The sequence below is a fragment of the Sciurus carolinensis genome, chromosome 1 (assembly GCF_902686445.1).
Source record: "Sciurus carolinensis chromosome 1, mSciCar1.2, whole genome shotgun sequence".
NCBI classification, from domain to species: domain Eukaryota; kingdom Metazoa; phylum Chordata; class Mammalia; order Rodentia; family Sciuridae; genus Sciurus; species Sciurus carolinensis.
Genome location: NC_062213.1, coordinates 173,042,723 through 173,060,640, shown reverse-complemented (window position 1 = coordinate 173,060,640; position 17,918 = coordinate 173,042,723). Strand labels below are relative to the sequence as shown.

Here is a 17,918-nt window from a genome sequence, read left to right as displayed (position 1 = left end):
CCTAACCTTTTGTCTTGGGTTAAAGGTCACCTCTTCAGAAGCCCTTTCTCTACCCAAACCAAATCATATCCTTGTTTTTCTTTCGTTTCATTCAAAACCGTACGGTTGTTTGTACTTATTTTTTCCTGCGTTTATTCAACTCGACATCGCCCTATTGGAATTGAAACTCCTTGCGAGCAGAGAGTGGCATTCACGCTGCAGAGTATCACGCGCCAGCCCCGGAACAGATCCAGACACTCGAAGCCTTGCAGGAAATGCCCACAGCCCGAGGGCTCTAACCGCCAGCTCCCGCCCTGGGTAAAGAGAAAAGGGGGCGCGGCCCGGCCGGATGCCACGCAGCGGCACCGCCCCCGCGCCACGCAGGCTCCGCCCCTTCCGGCCGCGAAGGACGCCCGGGCAGCTACCGCGGCCGGGTCGCGGCGCCCACTGGGCCCGCCCCTTTTCCCACCGTCTCCGCCCCGCCCCGCCCCGCCTGGCTTCGCCCCGCCCGCGCCGCGCCGGGCGCTGTCAGAGACGAGGTGTATGCTGAGGTGCTGCTGCCGCCGGTTGCTACACGTATTGGGCCCAAGCTTCCCGCTGCTGACCCGCCGGCCACTTTTCTGCCCTCCCAGTCTCATGAAGCCGCTGGTCGTGTTCGTACTCGGCGGCCCCGGCGCGGGCAAGGGGACCCAGTGCGCCCGCATCGTCGAGGTGAGGCCCGGGCAGCTGCGGGCTCCCGGGAATTTCGGCGGGGCGGTCCGCGCCCCCCGGCCGCGGCCGCGGACTACGCGTCCCGGCGGCCACCGCGCCGCCCGCGTGGCAGCGGCTAGGGGCGCCGGCGCGTGGTCGCCCGCTACGGGGGCTGCCCGGGGCGCTTAGTTTTGCGCCGCCTTTTCCCTGCGTTTTGGGGACCCGATGCGTGTCACGAGTGGGCTGGGAGAAGGCCCGGCGCGGAGGTCAGTGTGCCGCCGGTTGTGTGGAGGGTGAGGATGGAGGAGGGCGGATATGGGCTCGAGGCCGTGCGCCGCTGCTTTTGCTCTCCGCGCTTTGCTGCAGGCCCTCCAAACTTCCAACCCTCACCCTAGAGAGAAACCCCGAGGGGCAGGGGTTACTTCGGGCGCCCTGTCAACTGCAGAGTGCTCTGTGAGCCCCGTCCACACCATGCTTCGGGGCAGTGCCAAGCTGGAGACTGTGTCCAGTGCTGTGGTTGAAAGAGCCGTGGAGCGCTGTAGGGAGCTCAAGATTCAGCCTTTGGCCTTGCTGCCTACCTCACGCTTTGTCCTTGGGCGAGTCACTTCCTTTCCCCGAGCCTCAGTTGTCCCGCCTAATAAATAAGAGGCTGTGCACCCAGATTGACTGAATTTCAAACACTTCCCATCGCAAGCATCCTGTTACAGTTTTCTTTTGCTTTAAGGTGCAATAACTGCCAGTTAAATTTTTCGGTCTTCAGTGACAGATACGTGGTTATCTGCAGTGATATAGTTGGGAAGGATTAATGGACAGTATGGGGAATGTTTGGGAGATACGAAAACAAAATAACTACAAACGGAAGAGGTGACCTGTGTTGGCGTAGAACGCCCAAAAAAATCACTGTGAAACTCATTGGCCAACAAGTTTTTGACCCAGAACTTGTAAAATGATTTCCTCCTTTTCCAGGATATGACCTATATTTGCTTTGTGCTTTTACTTCTCTCCTTTGTTCATAAATCAACTCTCGACCTATATTTTATTCTCTAGAGAACATCCATAAAAAGTAAGATGTGTTCTGAAAGTCATTGTGTTTTACAGCTGTATTTATAATTATCTATAATTATCAACAAAAAATATTATTTTTCTCACTTTAATTTTGTTGGGTTTTCACTTTTTAAAAGACAAGTGAGAAGTGCATTATTTCAAGTTTTGTTTTACATACAAAATGACTCTTACATATAAATAGCATAATAGGGGGAGGGACTAAGACTTGAGTCAAATATGTGTTCAAACCGTGACTGTAGTTACTGTTTCTCTCGCACCAGACAGGTTACTTTTAGCTTGAGTTCCATTGTAAAAACGGAGAAAATAGAAATACCTATCCTGTACGGTATTTGTGAATATTAAATGAGGCAAGATATCTGGCATACAGATGCAAATGATTTTTTTCTGTACTTTAAACTTCGTGATTTCTTATAGTTTTTTTTTTTAAGTTTTGAAGTAGTATTGCCTTTTAAAAATTGGTTGAGTTATATTTATTGTTACATTTGAATACATTTAAGTATTTTCTTTCTGAAACATGAGGTGTCTTTAAATGCCCACACCCAACTAATACTACCCATATTACTGGAATCCAATAATTGGTAATTAAGAGGTTTAAAATATTAGCAGCTATTACTGAACAGAGTAAAGAAGTTAACAGGCTTAAAATATAATCAACTATTACTGAACAAAGAATATTCTTACCAATTATTGGATTCCATGTGAGATATACCTATAATGTATTATATTATTAAAACTTCCTTTTGTGAGTCTTGTATTTTGACTCAGTATTTTTTTGTTGTTGTTTTTTTTTTTTTTTTTTTTTTGGTAGTAGGAATTTAACCTAGGAGTGCTTTATCAGTGGGCCACATCCCTTGTGCTTTTTATTTTTATTTTGAGACAGGGTCTGGTGAAGTTGCCTTGCTAAGTTCCTGAGGCTGGCTTTGAACTTGCGGTCCTCCTACTTCAGCCTCTGGAGTTGCTGCGATTACAGGCATGTGCCATGGCACCCAACACGAAGAAAATTCTAGAAGACTGCATAAAACTACTCAAACTATATGGAGTACCTCTTAAAGTCTACCACTGGACTAGACATTGCATTCTGAGCTTTTTTTTGTGCTCCTCCTACTTCAGCCTCCTGAGTCATTGGGGTTATAGGCATACATCATTGTGTCCAGCTTGGCTCAGTATTTTTTAAATACAGTATTCATAAACTGAATTCCAAAAGATAATACCGTTTGGAACTCAATTATTTTTTCTATAGGGAAAAAGATATCTGCATCAATGTTAAATTCCCAAACTATCATGTCAAAACTAATTTAGTTAATAGGGTACCTGAAATGTGACTGAAATAGAATACTTTCTTGGAGAAAATTATATTGATTTCCAACCCTGGCTACTGTAAGTACTTCTGAGTCCTGGCCACAGAACCTGAGGATCTTTCTGTCTAAGACCCTGGAGCTCTGCAGCTAGGGAAAAGGAGTGTAGTTGGAGGAAAGCTGGTACATTTTTTCCCTCCCTCTGGAGGCTGCATTCTATTCTACTAATTGCTCCATGAGGAGGAAAAGGCAAATTTGATAGGATATTCTGAAAGTGTTCCCAACTGGGAAGAAAAGATTTGAGGAAGTTTGGGGGTTGACCTTGCCTATTTATTCATACTGGGCTTTTTCCAGTTTTTGTTGTTTTCTAACTATTTCTAAATCTGTGTCCTCCTGTACTAAGTTTGTTTTTGAAAATTAGCCATTTTAAAACTCAGTGCAAACCAGGAGTGATGGCACACACTTGTAATTCCAGCAATTTTGGAGGCTAAGGCAGGAGGATCACAAATTTGAGGCCAACCTCAACAACTTAGTGAGGCCCTGTCTCAAAAAATAAAAAGGGCTGGGATGTGGCTCAGTGGTAAAGCACCCTGAGTTCAATCCCTGGTACCAATAAATAAATAAGCAAATAATAAATTGGTGCAAAACTTTACTAGTTAAGTGCCCAGAATGGAATTGTTATTTTGTAATGACTTGTTTATAAAAAAAAATTATGGAATTGCTGTGTTATTTTTGAATTTTTATAATTAAACTTTATTTATACTTGTTGTTATGACCTCAGAGAAACTGGGAATATAACCTAAACTTACTTTTGAAAATAACAACCACAGTTTTATATGTGTTAGTTGAAAGAAATATTTAAACCTGCTCTCTTACAGATTGTGAACATTTTACTTACATAAACAATTTATGACTAAGGTTTATATCCATGCCAAATTGCTTTCTGGCACACCCAAAAAGTATATTTGTCATCTGTGTCGTAACTTCCTCATGACTTCTATGCATAACTCATCCTTTGCATTGCCATCCTACTTACTATACCTAGAAAAAGTTTGGGATGCTATTGATTTTAAGCATATAGAAATCAAAAACTTGGTTTTATTCATTTTTTTGTCTCCATTGCTGAACATTTTGCCTGGCACACAGTATGTACTTAATAAATAATTGTTGGATGAATATTTATAGAAGTTATGAATTTCTCCCAAAAATGTGTGAATTTTAAAAATTTGGTCCCCAGGGGGCGCTCAAGTAGTAGTTAGTGCTTTGAATTTCTGAACCAGAAGTGTGAATGAGACCAAGCTTTGTATTCCTCAGATTTCTCATGTAACACTTCTGTTTATGCTCAGTGAATTAATGGTATGCTGAGCAGATTTTCAAGTTCCTAATTATAAATCCCCCAAACAGATTAGCACTCAAAAAAAAAAAACTAGTTAGAAAAAATATCCATCGGATGTTAATGTTCAGTGTTTAAAAGTAGGACTCTTTCCTCTTATTGGAGTAATAGTTTTTTGTTTTTTACAAAATTTTAAATTATCAGAAAAAGAAATGGTCCATAGAATCCTTGACTCTTTGAAGCAGTTTCTCATGCCTTGGAATCAAATTGGACATTTCCACCTTCTTTTCCTTTTCCACATCAATTTTCATGTAGTACTTGTTCTCATAGCAACTGCCCACTAAAACAAAACAAAAACAGAAACATCACAAAGATATGGTGTCATTGAAAGGAATGTACCATGCTCTAATGTTGAAACTGAGCTACTTGAACTGGTAGTTCACTTGTTATCTTACATATATCAAGTTTTACTATGTTTTCTTTGAAAATTTAAATGCAGGACACTCTTGCAAATTTGCTGTGGTACTCCAGGGCATCTTGGCATACAGTTTGGGAACCATGGACTTAAATGATAGTTCCTCAGTGAAACTTCCCTGACATTTTTAGATTAGGTCAGGTTTCTCATATATCCTCAGGATACCTCGTAATGTTTATTAGTTTGTAATTCATTTTCATTTTTTCTTTTGATTATTTGAGTCCTCCATTATAAGCTCTAAAAACCCTGGATTTTTAAAAAAATATTATTTTTAGTTGTATATGGACACAATATCTTTAATTAATTAATTATTCTTATATAATGCTGAGGATTGAACACAGTGCCTCACACATGCTAGGCAAGTGCTCTACCACTGAGCTACAACCCCAGCCCCAAACCCTGGATTTTAAAACTTACAATTGTATCTTTCATGTCTAGCATGAAGTCTTGGCATAAATTGATGCTCCATAAATATGTGAGTAGGTTTGGAAGTCAGTCAGACCTGGGGCTCATGTTCCTTTGTGAATTTTTAAAATTTTTGGCTTTTTAGTTTCCAACACTGAAAACTGGGAATATTAATCTACTTAAACAGAGATCATAAGGATTACCCAAGAGAACCTACATAACAAAATGACTTCATATATGTTAACATATCTTTCCTTCTTATCTATAAATAGTAAATGAAGGAAAACGTTTTGATCTGTACTTATTCTTTGTTAGGCATTCTAGTCTAACAAAACATTGACAAAACATTAATTGAAGGGATGCAAATTTTCCAAGTGCCATACCTGTGTGTTGTCTATTAAGCAGTTTATGGAGTTCTGATTCCAGAGTCAGATTGCCTGTGTTGAAAGTTCACCCCACCATCTACTATGTGTGTTATCTTAACAAAATAATCTAACTTTTCTGCTTCAATTTTCTCATCTGTAAAATGGTAACAATACATAGCATTTATGTCATTGGGTCTTTGTGGGCATTAAATGAACTAATATATAAAGGGCTTAGAACAAAGTCTGGTATATGCCAAGTCCTATATAAATGTTAGCTGTTATTGGTATTATCATCATTTTGGCTGTTCTGTTTCTTTTACCTGTCATTACAATCTCCCTGTCTTTTGATTTGGCCTTCAGATTTATTCCTTCCTACTTTGGAAGCTGTGAGCATATTCCTTTTATTTTATTGATTACCCTAGAAATTTTGCGCACACATTTAAAGTCTAACAATTAATATCTTTACTTTTCTTCAAACAATGCAAACACCTTAGGACACTTAGGTCTATTTTCTATTCTGTTTTTCAGAATTTTAATTTTATGTTATCTATTTGTTCCTTACACACGATATGATAATGTTTTGTAGCAAAGATGTAAAAGTTTGTTTAAAATGGCTCCCATGCATACATACTATTTTTCTTTTTTCATTCACCATTTCTTTTTGTGCCTCACATCCCTCTTCTGAGATTGTTTTTCTTCTTAAAATATATCCTTTGGAGTTTCTTTAGTATAAATTTGTGGCTGGGAATTTTAGCTATTTTCTCTGTGGTGAATTCTTTTTTCCTAATTCAACCGCTAAGAATATCATTCTTCAGGGGTCCTGACATTATGTGGAACGCTGATTTGACCTCCATCCTCTACCCTATTTAGGCCTCAAGTCTTTGTTGTGGTGGTGGTATATATCCTCCCTCCCTCATTAAATCTGAGACTCTAAGCCATCAGTGTTTTAGGGATGGGGAGATCTCAGGGCAGCCACAAATCTAGCACTCACTCCACATTTGTGCTTTCTTGTCTTATCTATATCTGAGTTATTTCTTTACTTTTCTGCCAGCTCAGTCATGCATTAAAAGAAAAATTGTCTCCAACTATATGAGCGTGTTGTGATGGGCCCAGGAGGGGTTTCTCTGGAAAAAAAAATACATGTGTAATTTTTTAACCCCAATCATAATTAGATATCATCACCCCATTTCAATATTACTTTTTTTTCCATTATCTATATTGCTTTTGAAGAATACCTGATTTACACCCTTTAGATTAAAGTTTCATTGACAATAATTGGTTAATCTAAACACCAAGTTCTAGTTAAGATGCTCGTGAAAGAGATTTCTAGTCACTGAAGATCCTCAAAAGACACACAGGAGTATAGTCATTTAACAGTTGGCCTTCTGTTTTTTAAATTTTTTTAAAATTATTTTTTCATACATGTATATAAGGTAATAATGTCCATCTCATTCTACTGCCCTTCCCATCACTACCACCCCACCCTTCCCTTACTCTCCTCTGAATAATCCAAAGTTCCTTCATTCTTCCCTACCCACCCCACAACAGTTGGCCTTCTGAATTCAAATTCAAAGCATTTCAGAGAAGTTTCTCTAGTAGGAAAGACTTTTTGACCAGATATGAGAATAAGGATGGGAACAGAGTACTGTCTTACTCTTTGGGTCATGTTGTCCTGGTCATACTTACTCTGGTTACCTTAAAGCTAGTACTTTTAACCCAATTGCCATATGAAAGTGTATTTGCTTTGACATTTCGGTTGCTTTAACTGGCAAATCAAGAACATTTTTTGCAGACTAAACATGTGATAAGAACATTTTGAACTTAATAGAGAACAGGTGTGATTGACATTGTGCTTGCTGACAGTTTTATCCTGCCTGGTGAGTAAAGTTAACAAAACATCACTTGAGTAAAGAAAAAAATACCTTTTTTTTTTTTTTTTAAACTTATTACTCAGAAATTTTTACTTTGAGGAAACTGGGTCCCCTGAAACAAATTTCATGCTTGGTTTTCATCAGTCTTTTCAAAAAGACCTGAAAGTTGGTTCCATTTACCACTGGGATATAGCCCATACCAACAAGTACTTAAATATGCCTAATTTAGGACTACACAAAAGATTGCTTCCCTTCCCATTCTGTATAGAGTTCCCAGAATGTATTAGTCATTGATATTTGCTATTGAAGAGTATTATGTGTTTAATTTAAGTCATGGGATTTACCTTTTAATTATGTATTATTTATATAGATAACATGAATTTTCATTTTCTTGGTGTCTACTGAGAATATAGAGAAAGCCTAGTAGATGTTTTGATTATGTAATTGAAACTGACTTGATGACTAATTTAAGTTTTCAAATAGTGGAAAATTTTCTTGGTCTGTTAGAATGAAGCAAATGAAGCAAGGATAGTCAAAATTGGACTGAATCAAGGTGGGTCAAATATACTTGGATTTTTATGTGTGGATGAAGTAAGTTCCTGATCACTTCTTCATGCCAGGATTCAGTAGAAGCCCAGCAACTTTGAGTTTCTCTTTTTTTTAACATTCACCAGTGGACTTGACTCTGGTATTCAACTACTATGGTAGCTTAAAGGCAGAAGACTATCATTTCTACATGGGTCACGGAGGGGTTACCTCACAGGCCTACTGAAGAATAATAGTCACTAAGAGTCAGGAGACCTGGGTTCAAGTGCCAGCTTTCCACTACTGACGAGCCAGCATATCTGTTTCCTCTCTTGTAAAATGGAGCCTTTTACAAAATGGGGTAGGTGGTGTTGCCAGTCCTAAAACAGATTTGTATCTCAAGACTTCAGTGTTAGCATGTAACCCAGTCTAGCCAAAAGACAAATTACCCAGTTACCATGAGTATAAGTGCCTTTGCTGTTCTATACTATACGAATGGGAGTACCAGTAAATTTGATATTCCCTTCTGTATTTTGTGTTTTTATATAACTTCAGAGTGGTACCAAGGATCCTCTAACATTGAAAAAAGAAATAGTTTTTGAAATGTAACAATTTTTTGTGTGTAGCTTTACAATAAAAATATTTAAGAAATAGTATATTAGGGCCAACTTTCTTATAGTATAGCAAAGTTTTGGAAAGAATGTAGACTTTGAAGTCAGATATTTGAATCTTTGTGAAGCATCTATGACTATATTGCTTTTTTTGGCAGGGAGGGTATTGGGAATTGAACTCGAGGCACTCCACCACTGAGCCACATCCCCAGCTCTATTTTTTATTTTATTTAGAGACAGGGTCTCACGAGCCACTGGGATTACAGGTGTGTGCCACTGTGCCTGGCTGTATGGCTTTTTTTGATTCTGTATCTTCATTTGGAAATGATGCCAACTAGGTTGTTATAAAGGTTAAATGAGGTAATGCTTATTATAGTGTTTAGTACAATACATAGCACTCAGTGTGTAAATGGTGAACTTTATTTTAGAAAAGACATATATGAAAGAGAGATCAAAAAGTAACTTGTACAAAAGTTGTTATGGGGGATCATGATATTCTCACTGTTTACTACAGCATAAGGCAATGATATGCTAATCAGTTAGCAGATTTAAAAAATCTGTGTGGTATTTTAGAATCTATTGAATAAGAAAAAAGTCTTTCTACTTAGTGTTTCAAATTAGATTTTTGCATTTTAGAAAGGACAAATGGATTTAAGGAAAAACTTAAGGTGTAAATGCTATTTATATTCATAGTGGGTAACGAATGGAACTAATGACCTCATAGTCATATAAGTATCACAAGTTAATACTGTGTATCTTAATTATCCTGTTAGTTTTTTAAATTGTAAAATATAACATGAAATTTTGCTATTTTAACCATTTTAAGTGTACAGTTCAGCCTTTGCAATATGAATGTATTAACTGTTGCCACTGTTATATTTCTAATAAAATTTTATCACCCAAACAAAAGCTAACCTTTAGCAGAGACTTTGTATTCCTTTTTCCCAGCCCCTGTTAATTTATAATCTATTTTTTTTCTCTGTAAACTTGCTTATTCTAAATACCTCATATAAGTGTAATCATACTTGTCATTTTGTGTCTGCCTTATTTCACTCAATATTATCAATGTTCATCTGGATTGGCATGAGTCAGAACTTGATTTCTTTTAGTGACTGAGTACTGTTCCATTGTATGTATGTACCATATTTTGCTTATTCATTCAACTGTTGATAGACACTTGAGTTGTTTCCTTTTTCGGCTGTTGTGAATAATGCTGCAGTACACATTGATGTACAAACATCTATTTCTCTGAAATATATACCTAGGAGTGGAATTTTTTGAGTTGATATGGTAATTTTGTGTTTAGCTTATTGAGGAACCATGAAATTGTTTTCCATGGCAGTTATACTATTTTACATTCTAAGGAGCAATGTACAAGGATTCTCCTCTCCTTCACTAGCACTTACTTTTTGTTTTCTTGTGATTGTTTTTTAAATTATGACCATCTAGGAGGTGTAAAGTAGTATTGTTTTTAGAATACTGTATCTTAAAAATTATCTTTGTTCATTTTTTAATCATGTTACATATCTTTTTATTATTGAATTGTGGAAGTTTATGTATTTTAGATACAGTTCCTTATCCAGATACATGATTTGCAGAAATTTTCTCCCAACCTGTTGATTATTTTATTTTCTTGCAAGTGTCCATGAAATAAAAAAGTTAATAATAATAAGGTCTTACATCTTGCATGTTAGAATTTACAGTTCTCTTTTGTGTATGTATGTACCATATTATGTACCATATGTATGTACCAGAGATGAAAAGACTAATAAATTAGTCCAAAACTGCAAAAGAAGTATAACTGATAAATGTGTATATTGTGCTTGGGACATGGGAGTGGAAAAGAGAGGGGAGAGTGATGGATAGAAAGTTAGAAGGTGGGATAGAAACAGTCTCTCATTTCTTTGGTTGCAGTGTATAGTGGGTATAGTAGTTAATTAAATCAGACTAGTAGCATAGGAGGTGTTCATTTGCAAATGGTTTTCAGATCTCTTTCTATTGTGTTGTCATGGCAGGAAAGAAAATGTTATAGAAAATTTTTCTATGAAGCTTCCCACTTTGGAGTGCATTTTACTTGATAAAGTTAAGTTCTAATCAAGAACCAGGAGCCCCTTATATTCTACTCTACCATACAAAAATAACACAGTTTTATATGATCAACATTACATTCTAGGCTGGACCAAGATTTGATTGCTGTGTCATCCAAAAATAAATTCCTACACTGACTTTAATTTTAGATTGAACAAAATGCATGCTTAAAGGTAAATTTTATACTAAATTTTTTAAAATATGTACTATTTTTCAAAGCCAAATGATTTTGTTTTTCTCACGCTTTCTTCTATTAACACAGGTTGTTAAACTAAAAATGAAAGTGATTCTTTATTGTCTAAGCAGTGACACATTTTCTCTAAAGTGAATGAGAAAATTGTTTGGCATAGTAAACTTATGAAAGTGCACCAACAGGTTATTCTGGAGTCCAATAGCGTGGGTATATTGTCTGTGCCATGGAAATGGCATTTCCAGAACATCCTGTTTATAATTTTGAACTCTAGTGTCTAGAGTAGGGCTTCATCAAATACATTTTCTTTTCCTAACCTTTTCTGCTGTACCTTTTGGATCCTGTCAACTGAGTATGTCTCCAAATTTCCATCTGTTTCTAGTCTATGAAACTGGACTGTTTTTTGTCTCCTCCTACAACTCTTGACTTCATGCCCGTGCAGTGTTTCTATGTTGCTATATTATACTTTTGTTTTTCCTTTGTTTGAGGGGTGGATCACTTTCCAGAGAAATTTTTATCTAAACATTTGAATTGATTTTTGGTTTTAGAGCAATTCACCAAAAGCTTATCTCTAAAGCTGCTATTATCTTTGTATGTGAGGGGGGAGGTTACTGGGGGTGGAACCCAGAGGTGCTCTACCATGAGCTACATCCTTGGCCCTTTTCTAGTTTTGAGATAGGACCTCACTAAATTCCCGAAACTGCAAAAACTTGAAATTCTCATGTCTTGGTTTCCTAAGTAGCAGGGATTACAGGCATATATAAAGGCTATTTTCTAAAATGACTTAGTTTTAGAGTTTAAATAAATTTTTAATTGTGCAAGTTTTTCTTTTTTTATTTCCTTGAGATTAGATGGTGGTTTTTTTAATGTTGGAGATTCTTTGTAACAGGGATGGGGACACCTAGGCATGAACTGTACCACTGAGCTACCTGCTCAGCCCCCTTATATTGAGATTCTTATCTTCACTTGAAGTGAGGCTATGTTTAATTTAATTTTGCTGTGCTGTTGGGATTCAATATTAATAAAACATTTAAATCTTGCTTTGTTGTATTTTTTAAAGATGTGTAGAACAAATAAAAAGTTAATTAAAAGAGATGTGCATGGGTTTTAAAAGTTAAAACTTAAAAAGTTTGTATGTATATAAATCTATCTTATAAAACTACAGAGTTTGAAAGTGCATAAATTAAAAAGTGGACACATTACTTATTGTTTTATGTCTTGCATTTTTAAAACAATGTATCTTGGTGAGCTTTCCATGGGAGAACACATTGTCCAATTCATAACATGTGCAATAGTTTTACCATTCATATGTTGGTGGGCATTTAGATTTTCTGTCTTTTACCAATAATGTTACCATGAACATGCACATTCACCTACAAGTGTCTCTGAACATGTGCTACCAAAGTGGAATTACTTAGTCAAGGGGAAACTTAAATTTTGATAGACTTTGACAGATTCTCCCTAAAAATGCTGAGCACTTGCCTAAAGTATGAGCGTACTGGTCTCCCTGTATCCATGCCATTGTCATTTTAATAGCCTTTTTTACTTTAACCAATCTGATTGGTGGAAAATGGAATCACATTTTTTAAATTTGCATTTTCATTATTACCAATGAGGTTGAACCTCTCTCCCCAAACTGCCATGAGTTGTTTGTTCTTGTCTTTTGTCCTCCGCTACTTTCTATTTTTTTTTTTTTTTTTTTTTTTTTTGGTACTGGGTATTGAACCCAGGGGTGCTACTCCCTTATCTTTGATAGAGTCTTGCTCTGTTGCCCAGACTAGTCTCCCAACACCTACACTCCAGTGATCTTCCAACCTTAGCCTCCAGAGTAGCTGGGACTATAAGTGGTGCCACTGTCCTGCTTTCCCCTTTTTATATTGAGTTTTTATGAATTGATTAGTAGGATCTCTTTATATACAATATATATCATGCATGTGTTGTGAAAATATTGTAGTGAAAATGTATTCTTCCAGGTTCTTGCTTGTTGTTTGATTCTATTTATGATGCCTGTCTTTGTTCAAAAAGGATTTTTTTTCTTTTTTTTGGTACCAGGGATTGAACCCCGGGCATTTAACCACTGAGCCACATCCCTAGCCCTTTTTTTAAAAGATATTTTTTAGTTTTCAATGGACATTTATTTATTTATTATTTATTTGTTTATTTTTATGTGGTGGTGAGGATTCAACCAGTGCCTCACACGTGCTAGGCAAGCGCTCTCCCACTGAGCCACAATCCTGACCCTCCCTAACCCCTTTTGTATTTTACTTAGAGACAGTGTCTCCGTGATTTGCTTAGGGCCTTGCTAAATTGCTGAGATTGTCCTGGAACTCTTGATCTTCCTGCCTCAGCCTCCCAAACTGCTGGGATTACGGGCGTGCACCACTGCGCCTGGCCAAAAAAGTTTTTATTTATGTGGTCCAACATAGACCTTAGCTGTTTTATATTTTGTTTAGTAACACCTTTCTCTATCTCAAGATTATTTTTCTTTTGTACTATCAAAGGGTTTTTGCTTGTTTGTGTTTTAAAGCTTTAATTTATCTGGAATTTAAAATTTAGTTTTGTATATATAGTATGCTGCAGGGATCTAATTTTACTTTTTTGCAGATGGATAGCCAGTTGCATGAGTATCCTTTATTAATTAGTTCATCTTTTCCCCATTGACTTATTTTTTTGTTTTTGCAGGGCAGGGGATCAAACCCAGACATATGTTACTAGGCAAGCACTCTACCACTGAGCCATGCTTTTCCCTGAGTCCCCACTGATTTTAGATGTTGGCTGTAACTTACTGAATTCCTAGTTTTATTTGGGACTGTTTCTGGATTCTGTGTCAGAGTTGCATTGTTCTGTTTGTCTGTTTTTGTATCAAAACCAAACTGGTTTCTATTAAATTAAATTAAATTAATTAATTTATTTATTGCAGGACTGGGGATTGAACTCGGGACTGCTCTACTGAACTATACGCCTAGCCCTTTTTATTTTTTATTTTGAGATAGGGTTTCATTAAGTTGCTGAGGCTGGCCTTGAACTTGGGATCCTCCCATTTCAGCCTCCCAAGTAGGTGGAATTTCAGGTGTGTGCTGCCATGCCAGTAATATAGTTTTGTTGTTATAGTATTTTATGCCAGGTTGTAGTAGAAGTCCTCATTTGTTGTTGTTAATATTATTTTCAATTTTGGCCATTTACTCACATTTATTCTTTCTAAGAAACTTGAGAATCAGTTCATCAAGTTTCATTTAAAAACAGATTTGGAGGTATAGCTCAGTGGCAGAGTGTTCGCCTAGCATTCAAGAGGCCCTGTTCCGTCTCAAGCACTGAAACACAAATGAACAAAAACAAATTGCAATCGAATTTTTATTGAGGTAGTAATAATTTATAGATTAATTTGTGGAAATTTAAGTATTTTCAGCAGGAATATTTCTATCCAAGAATGCAGAGTGCCTTCCTTTTATGATGTTGGTTTTATTTAGTTCCTATAGTAAAGTGTTTTTAGTTTCTTAATATTATTCTTACACATTTAATTTTAGGTTTATTCCTAAATTTAAGTTTTTATTGACATTTTGAATAGAATCTTTTAAATGTGTTTTTTCTAGTCACTGCTAGTTGGTTGAAAAGCTGTTGATGTGTTTGCTTAAAAAAAGATAGTAAGCAGAGCTGGGTGTGGTGGCTTACACCTGTAATCCAAGCAACTAGGGAAGCTGAGGTAGGAGGATAGCAGTTTGAGGCTAGCCTCAGCAATTTAGCAAGACCCTGCCTCAAAATTAAAAAAAAAAAAAAAAAAAAAAAGGAGTAGGAGTATAGTTCAGTGGTAGAGCACCTGTAGGTTCAATACCCAGTACTAGGATTGGGTGGGGGATGATGTAAGCAGAAAATACAAACAAAAAAGAAGTAAACAAGGTAAATTTTTGTTGGTTCTCAGAAGCTTTTTAATATCCTCAAATATATCCCTGATGCTGATTTTTAGAGCCTCTGTGTTTAAGGCTATTTGCATAATGAATTGGATTTTCATAGTTTGCAATATTTATTGTATCATTATTCTTCTAAGTTTGCTCCTTTTTTAAAAAATATTTTTTAGTTGTAGATGGACATAATACCTTTATTTTATTTATTTATTTTTATGTGGTGCTGAGGATTGAACCAGTGCCTCACACATACTAGGAAAGCGCTTTTACCACTGACCTACAACCCCAGTCCAGGTTTGCTCCTTCTTTGAACACATTTCATTTGATGTTAAGCTGGTTTGATAGTTCTGTTCCTTTATTGGTGTGTAACTTGTGGTTTATTTACCAGTTATTGTAGACTTTGCTCCAAAATAAACTGATTATGAGTAAAAGGTATGTTTGTCTAACTCCTCTCTGATCTGAGTGCTCTTATAGTAGGTCTTGAATCTAATAGTGTATAGTTCGTGATTTTAGGACTATGTGTTTCAGGAGATTCTTCTAGTTGTTAGAGCTAGTAATAGTATTTTGTTGTGGCTGGTAGGGTAGTGTTCATGTTATTTCTGGTAGTATAGATAGTATTTCTGTTTAAAAAATACTGAGAAGCTAGGCTTATTGATATATACTCATAATCCCAGCTACTTGGGGAGGCTGAAGTGGGAGGATCATAACCTAGAGACCAACCTGAGCAATGTAAGTAACATGCTGCCTGCGCATGCGCCCTACCCCACCAAAAAAAAAAAAAAAAAGGACCAAGAAAGGTTAAATTAATTTCCCAGTGTTACACTGCGATGTGGCAGAGTTAGTTATAAAGCCTTTAGTTTTAGTTATAAAACCATGAGCCACACTATTTTTACTTTATTTGCCATTCTTGTGTTCTTTGATGAATTCTGTTTCTTTTAATTGCATTTCCCCATTAGTTTGCTAATTTTGCCAGTGCTCAGATGTTTTGTTTGCCTGCTATTATTGTCACTCAGAGTTTTGCCTTTGTACATTTTTATCAAGTGTTGATTCTTAAATCTAATTTTTTTTCTTAAAGAGTACTTGAGCTATTAAAATGCAGTCATTTTGTGATGAGGCTCTTTATAATCTGCATTCTCAAGGAATTGCATCTCTTAAGATGACTTTTTTGCTTTTGATTTTCCCAGGGTAAAATCCATTCTCATTTTAATTTTATTAGCCCTTTTAAAATAAGAAACAAGTACAATTTGACCTGCTTAATGGTTGTTAAGAAACCTCTAAATTTCAGTATTACCATTGCTGTTAGCCCTTCTTGAAGTGTTTTCACAGGAGTGGAATTAACTGAATTCTAACCTATGCCACCTGCGTATTTGGGTCATAGTGATATAGTAGGAACTTCCTAAGATACTGTTTTTGCCCGGAAATAAGATGAGTATGTAGATTTTAGGCTCTTCAGTGACAATAAAAATTGATTATTTAATTAACAAAACTGTCGGTGTTTTCTAAGAGTGATAAGACCTCTGTGCCTATTCATTCATTGATGCTGAAAGTTTTCACATGATCGTCTATGAGCACTTGATTTCCCTGGTGATTTCTGGGCCGGGTCATCTTTTTTTTTTTTTTATTTTTTGGTGCTAGGGATTGAACTCAGGGGTGCTTTATAAATGAGCTATATCCCCAGCTCTTTTGATTTTTTATTTTAAAATAAAGTCTTGCTAAATTGCTGGAACTGGCCTTAAATTTGGGATTCTCCTCCCTTAGCCTCCTTAGTCCCTGGGTTTCCAGGTTATGTGCCGCCACTCCCTGCTTGGTCTTCCTCTTTGATCCATTTTCCATCTGCTTCCAATGTAGGAAATGCAGATTAATCAGAATGATGGAGATGAGTTAAAAGAAATATAAGTACTGGGGAATTGACCAACTGTGAATGAAAAGGAGTGTGAAAATTTCAATTCACAGTTGCTATGGGGGTCATTTAGTATGTAATCCATACCATAATCCTCAATTATCTGAGAAGCTTTCTGCAAAATATTGGAGGGATAGCCAGGTCTTACAAATCTAGTAGCTTCTAACTCACTTTTTCTCCAAGTTTACTTATTGTTCTGCCTTCTTGTCACTGCTTCTGAAGAATCAACTTCTTCCCCAAGCAGACACAGTTGATATAGGCTGGTAAAGTTGTGGAAAAAATTTTCTTTGTTATTAGTAGTAGAATTCAAGTCACTTTAGAAATACAAGTCTCTATTATATCTTTTGTAAATATAAACTGTTTACGTCCTCTGAATCAGCACACTGCTCAGCACTTTGTAGACATTTAATGAATATTTGTAGATTTAAAATAAGTTCAAAACATTGTTTGAATTAAGATTTTCTTACATGAAGGGCAAAACATTGTCTGCATTTGAATAGACTATATCCTTCCTCTTTTCTCCTTTATATCCTCCTTCTTTTCTCCTTTACAGGATTATAAGCTGTAAATATCATTCTCTAATCATATGAAAGTATACTACATGTTAATTTGAAATCTGTCTGCTAATGCTTCTTGCTTAAAAGATTTAACTTCATTTATAAATTCTATACCTTATAGTTAATGTGGATTCACAATTAAATAGGTATTGTTAAATGCAATGCACATATTTAGAAATACAGTGAACACCAACTGAAAATGAGATTGGAAATCAACTAGCAATTTAAGTCAGATATTACACTTATCTTTTCTTTACTGGATCTAGGCTTTTTCTATTTTTAATTTTTCCCCCCATGGTGCTGAGGCTTAAACTTTGAGCCTTGCACATGCTAGGCAAGCAGTCTGTCACTGAGCTACATCCCCAGCCCCTAAACTTTTTCTTAAGGATGCTTTTTATTAATGGTAATTATGGTAGGAAAAACTGTTTTCAATCCTCTATAAATGGGACTGGAAGGAACCCCAAAATATTAGCAATAAGTACCTGGGCACTGTTATGATTATTATTAATATTTTTGACACTATCAGCCACCTTTACTTTGTTGACATTTATAGAATGCTACATACCATAATACAATGATATACATTATTTTTAAAAATTGGTGCATTATAATTGTACATAATAGTGGGATTTATTTTGCTGTATTTGTACATGTACATAATATAAATTGA

The 17,918-nt window shown here is 36.4% G+C and overlaps 1 protein-coding gene across 1 annotated transcript in view; it reads left to right on the top strand.

Annotated features, from left to right (window-relative positions):
• The first annotated feature begins 402 nt into the window (after positions 1-402).
• Positions 403-17,918, top strand: part of Cmpk1 (cytidine/uridine monophosphate kinase 1) — a 41,770-nt gene continuing 24,254 nt past the window's right edge. The window contains exon 1 of the mRNA XM_047519731.1: positions 403-690. Within this exon, the coding sequence (XP_047375687.1) occupies positions 523-690 (168 nt within the window). The 5' untranslated portion in view covers positions 403-522. The remainder of the gene's footprint in view (positions 691-17,918) is intronic.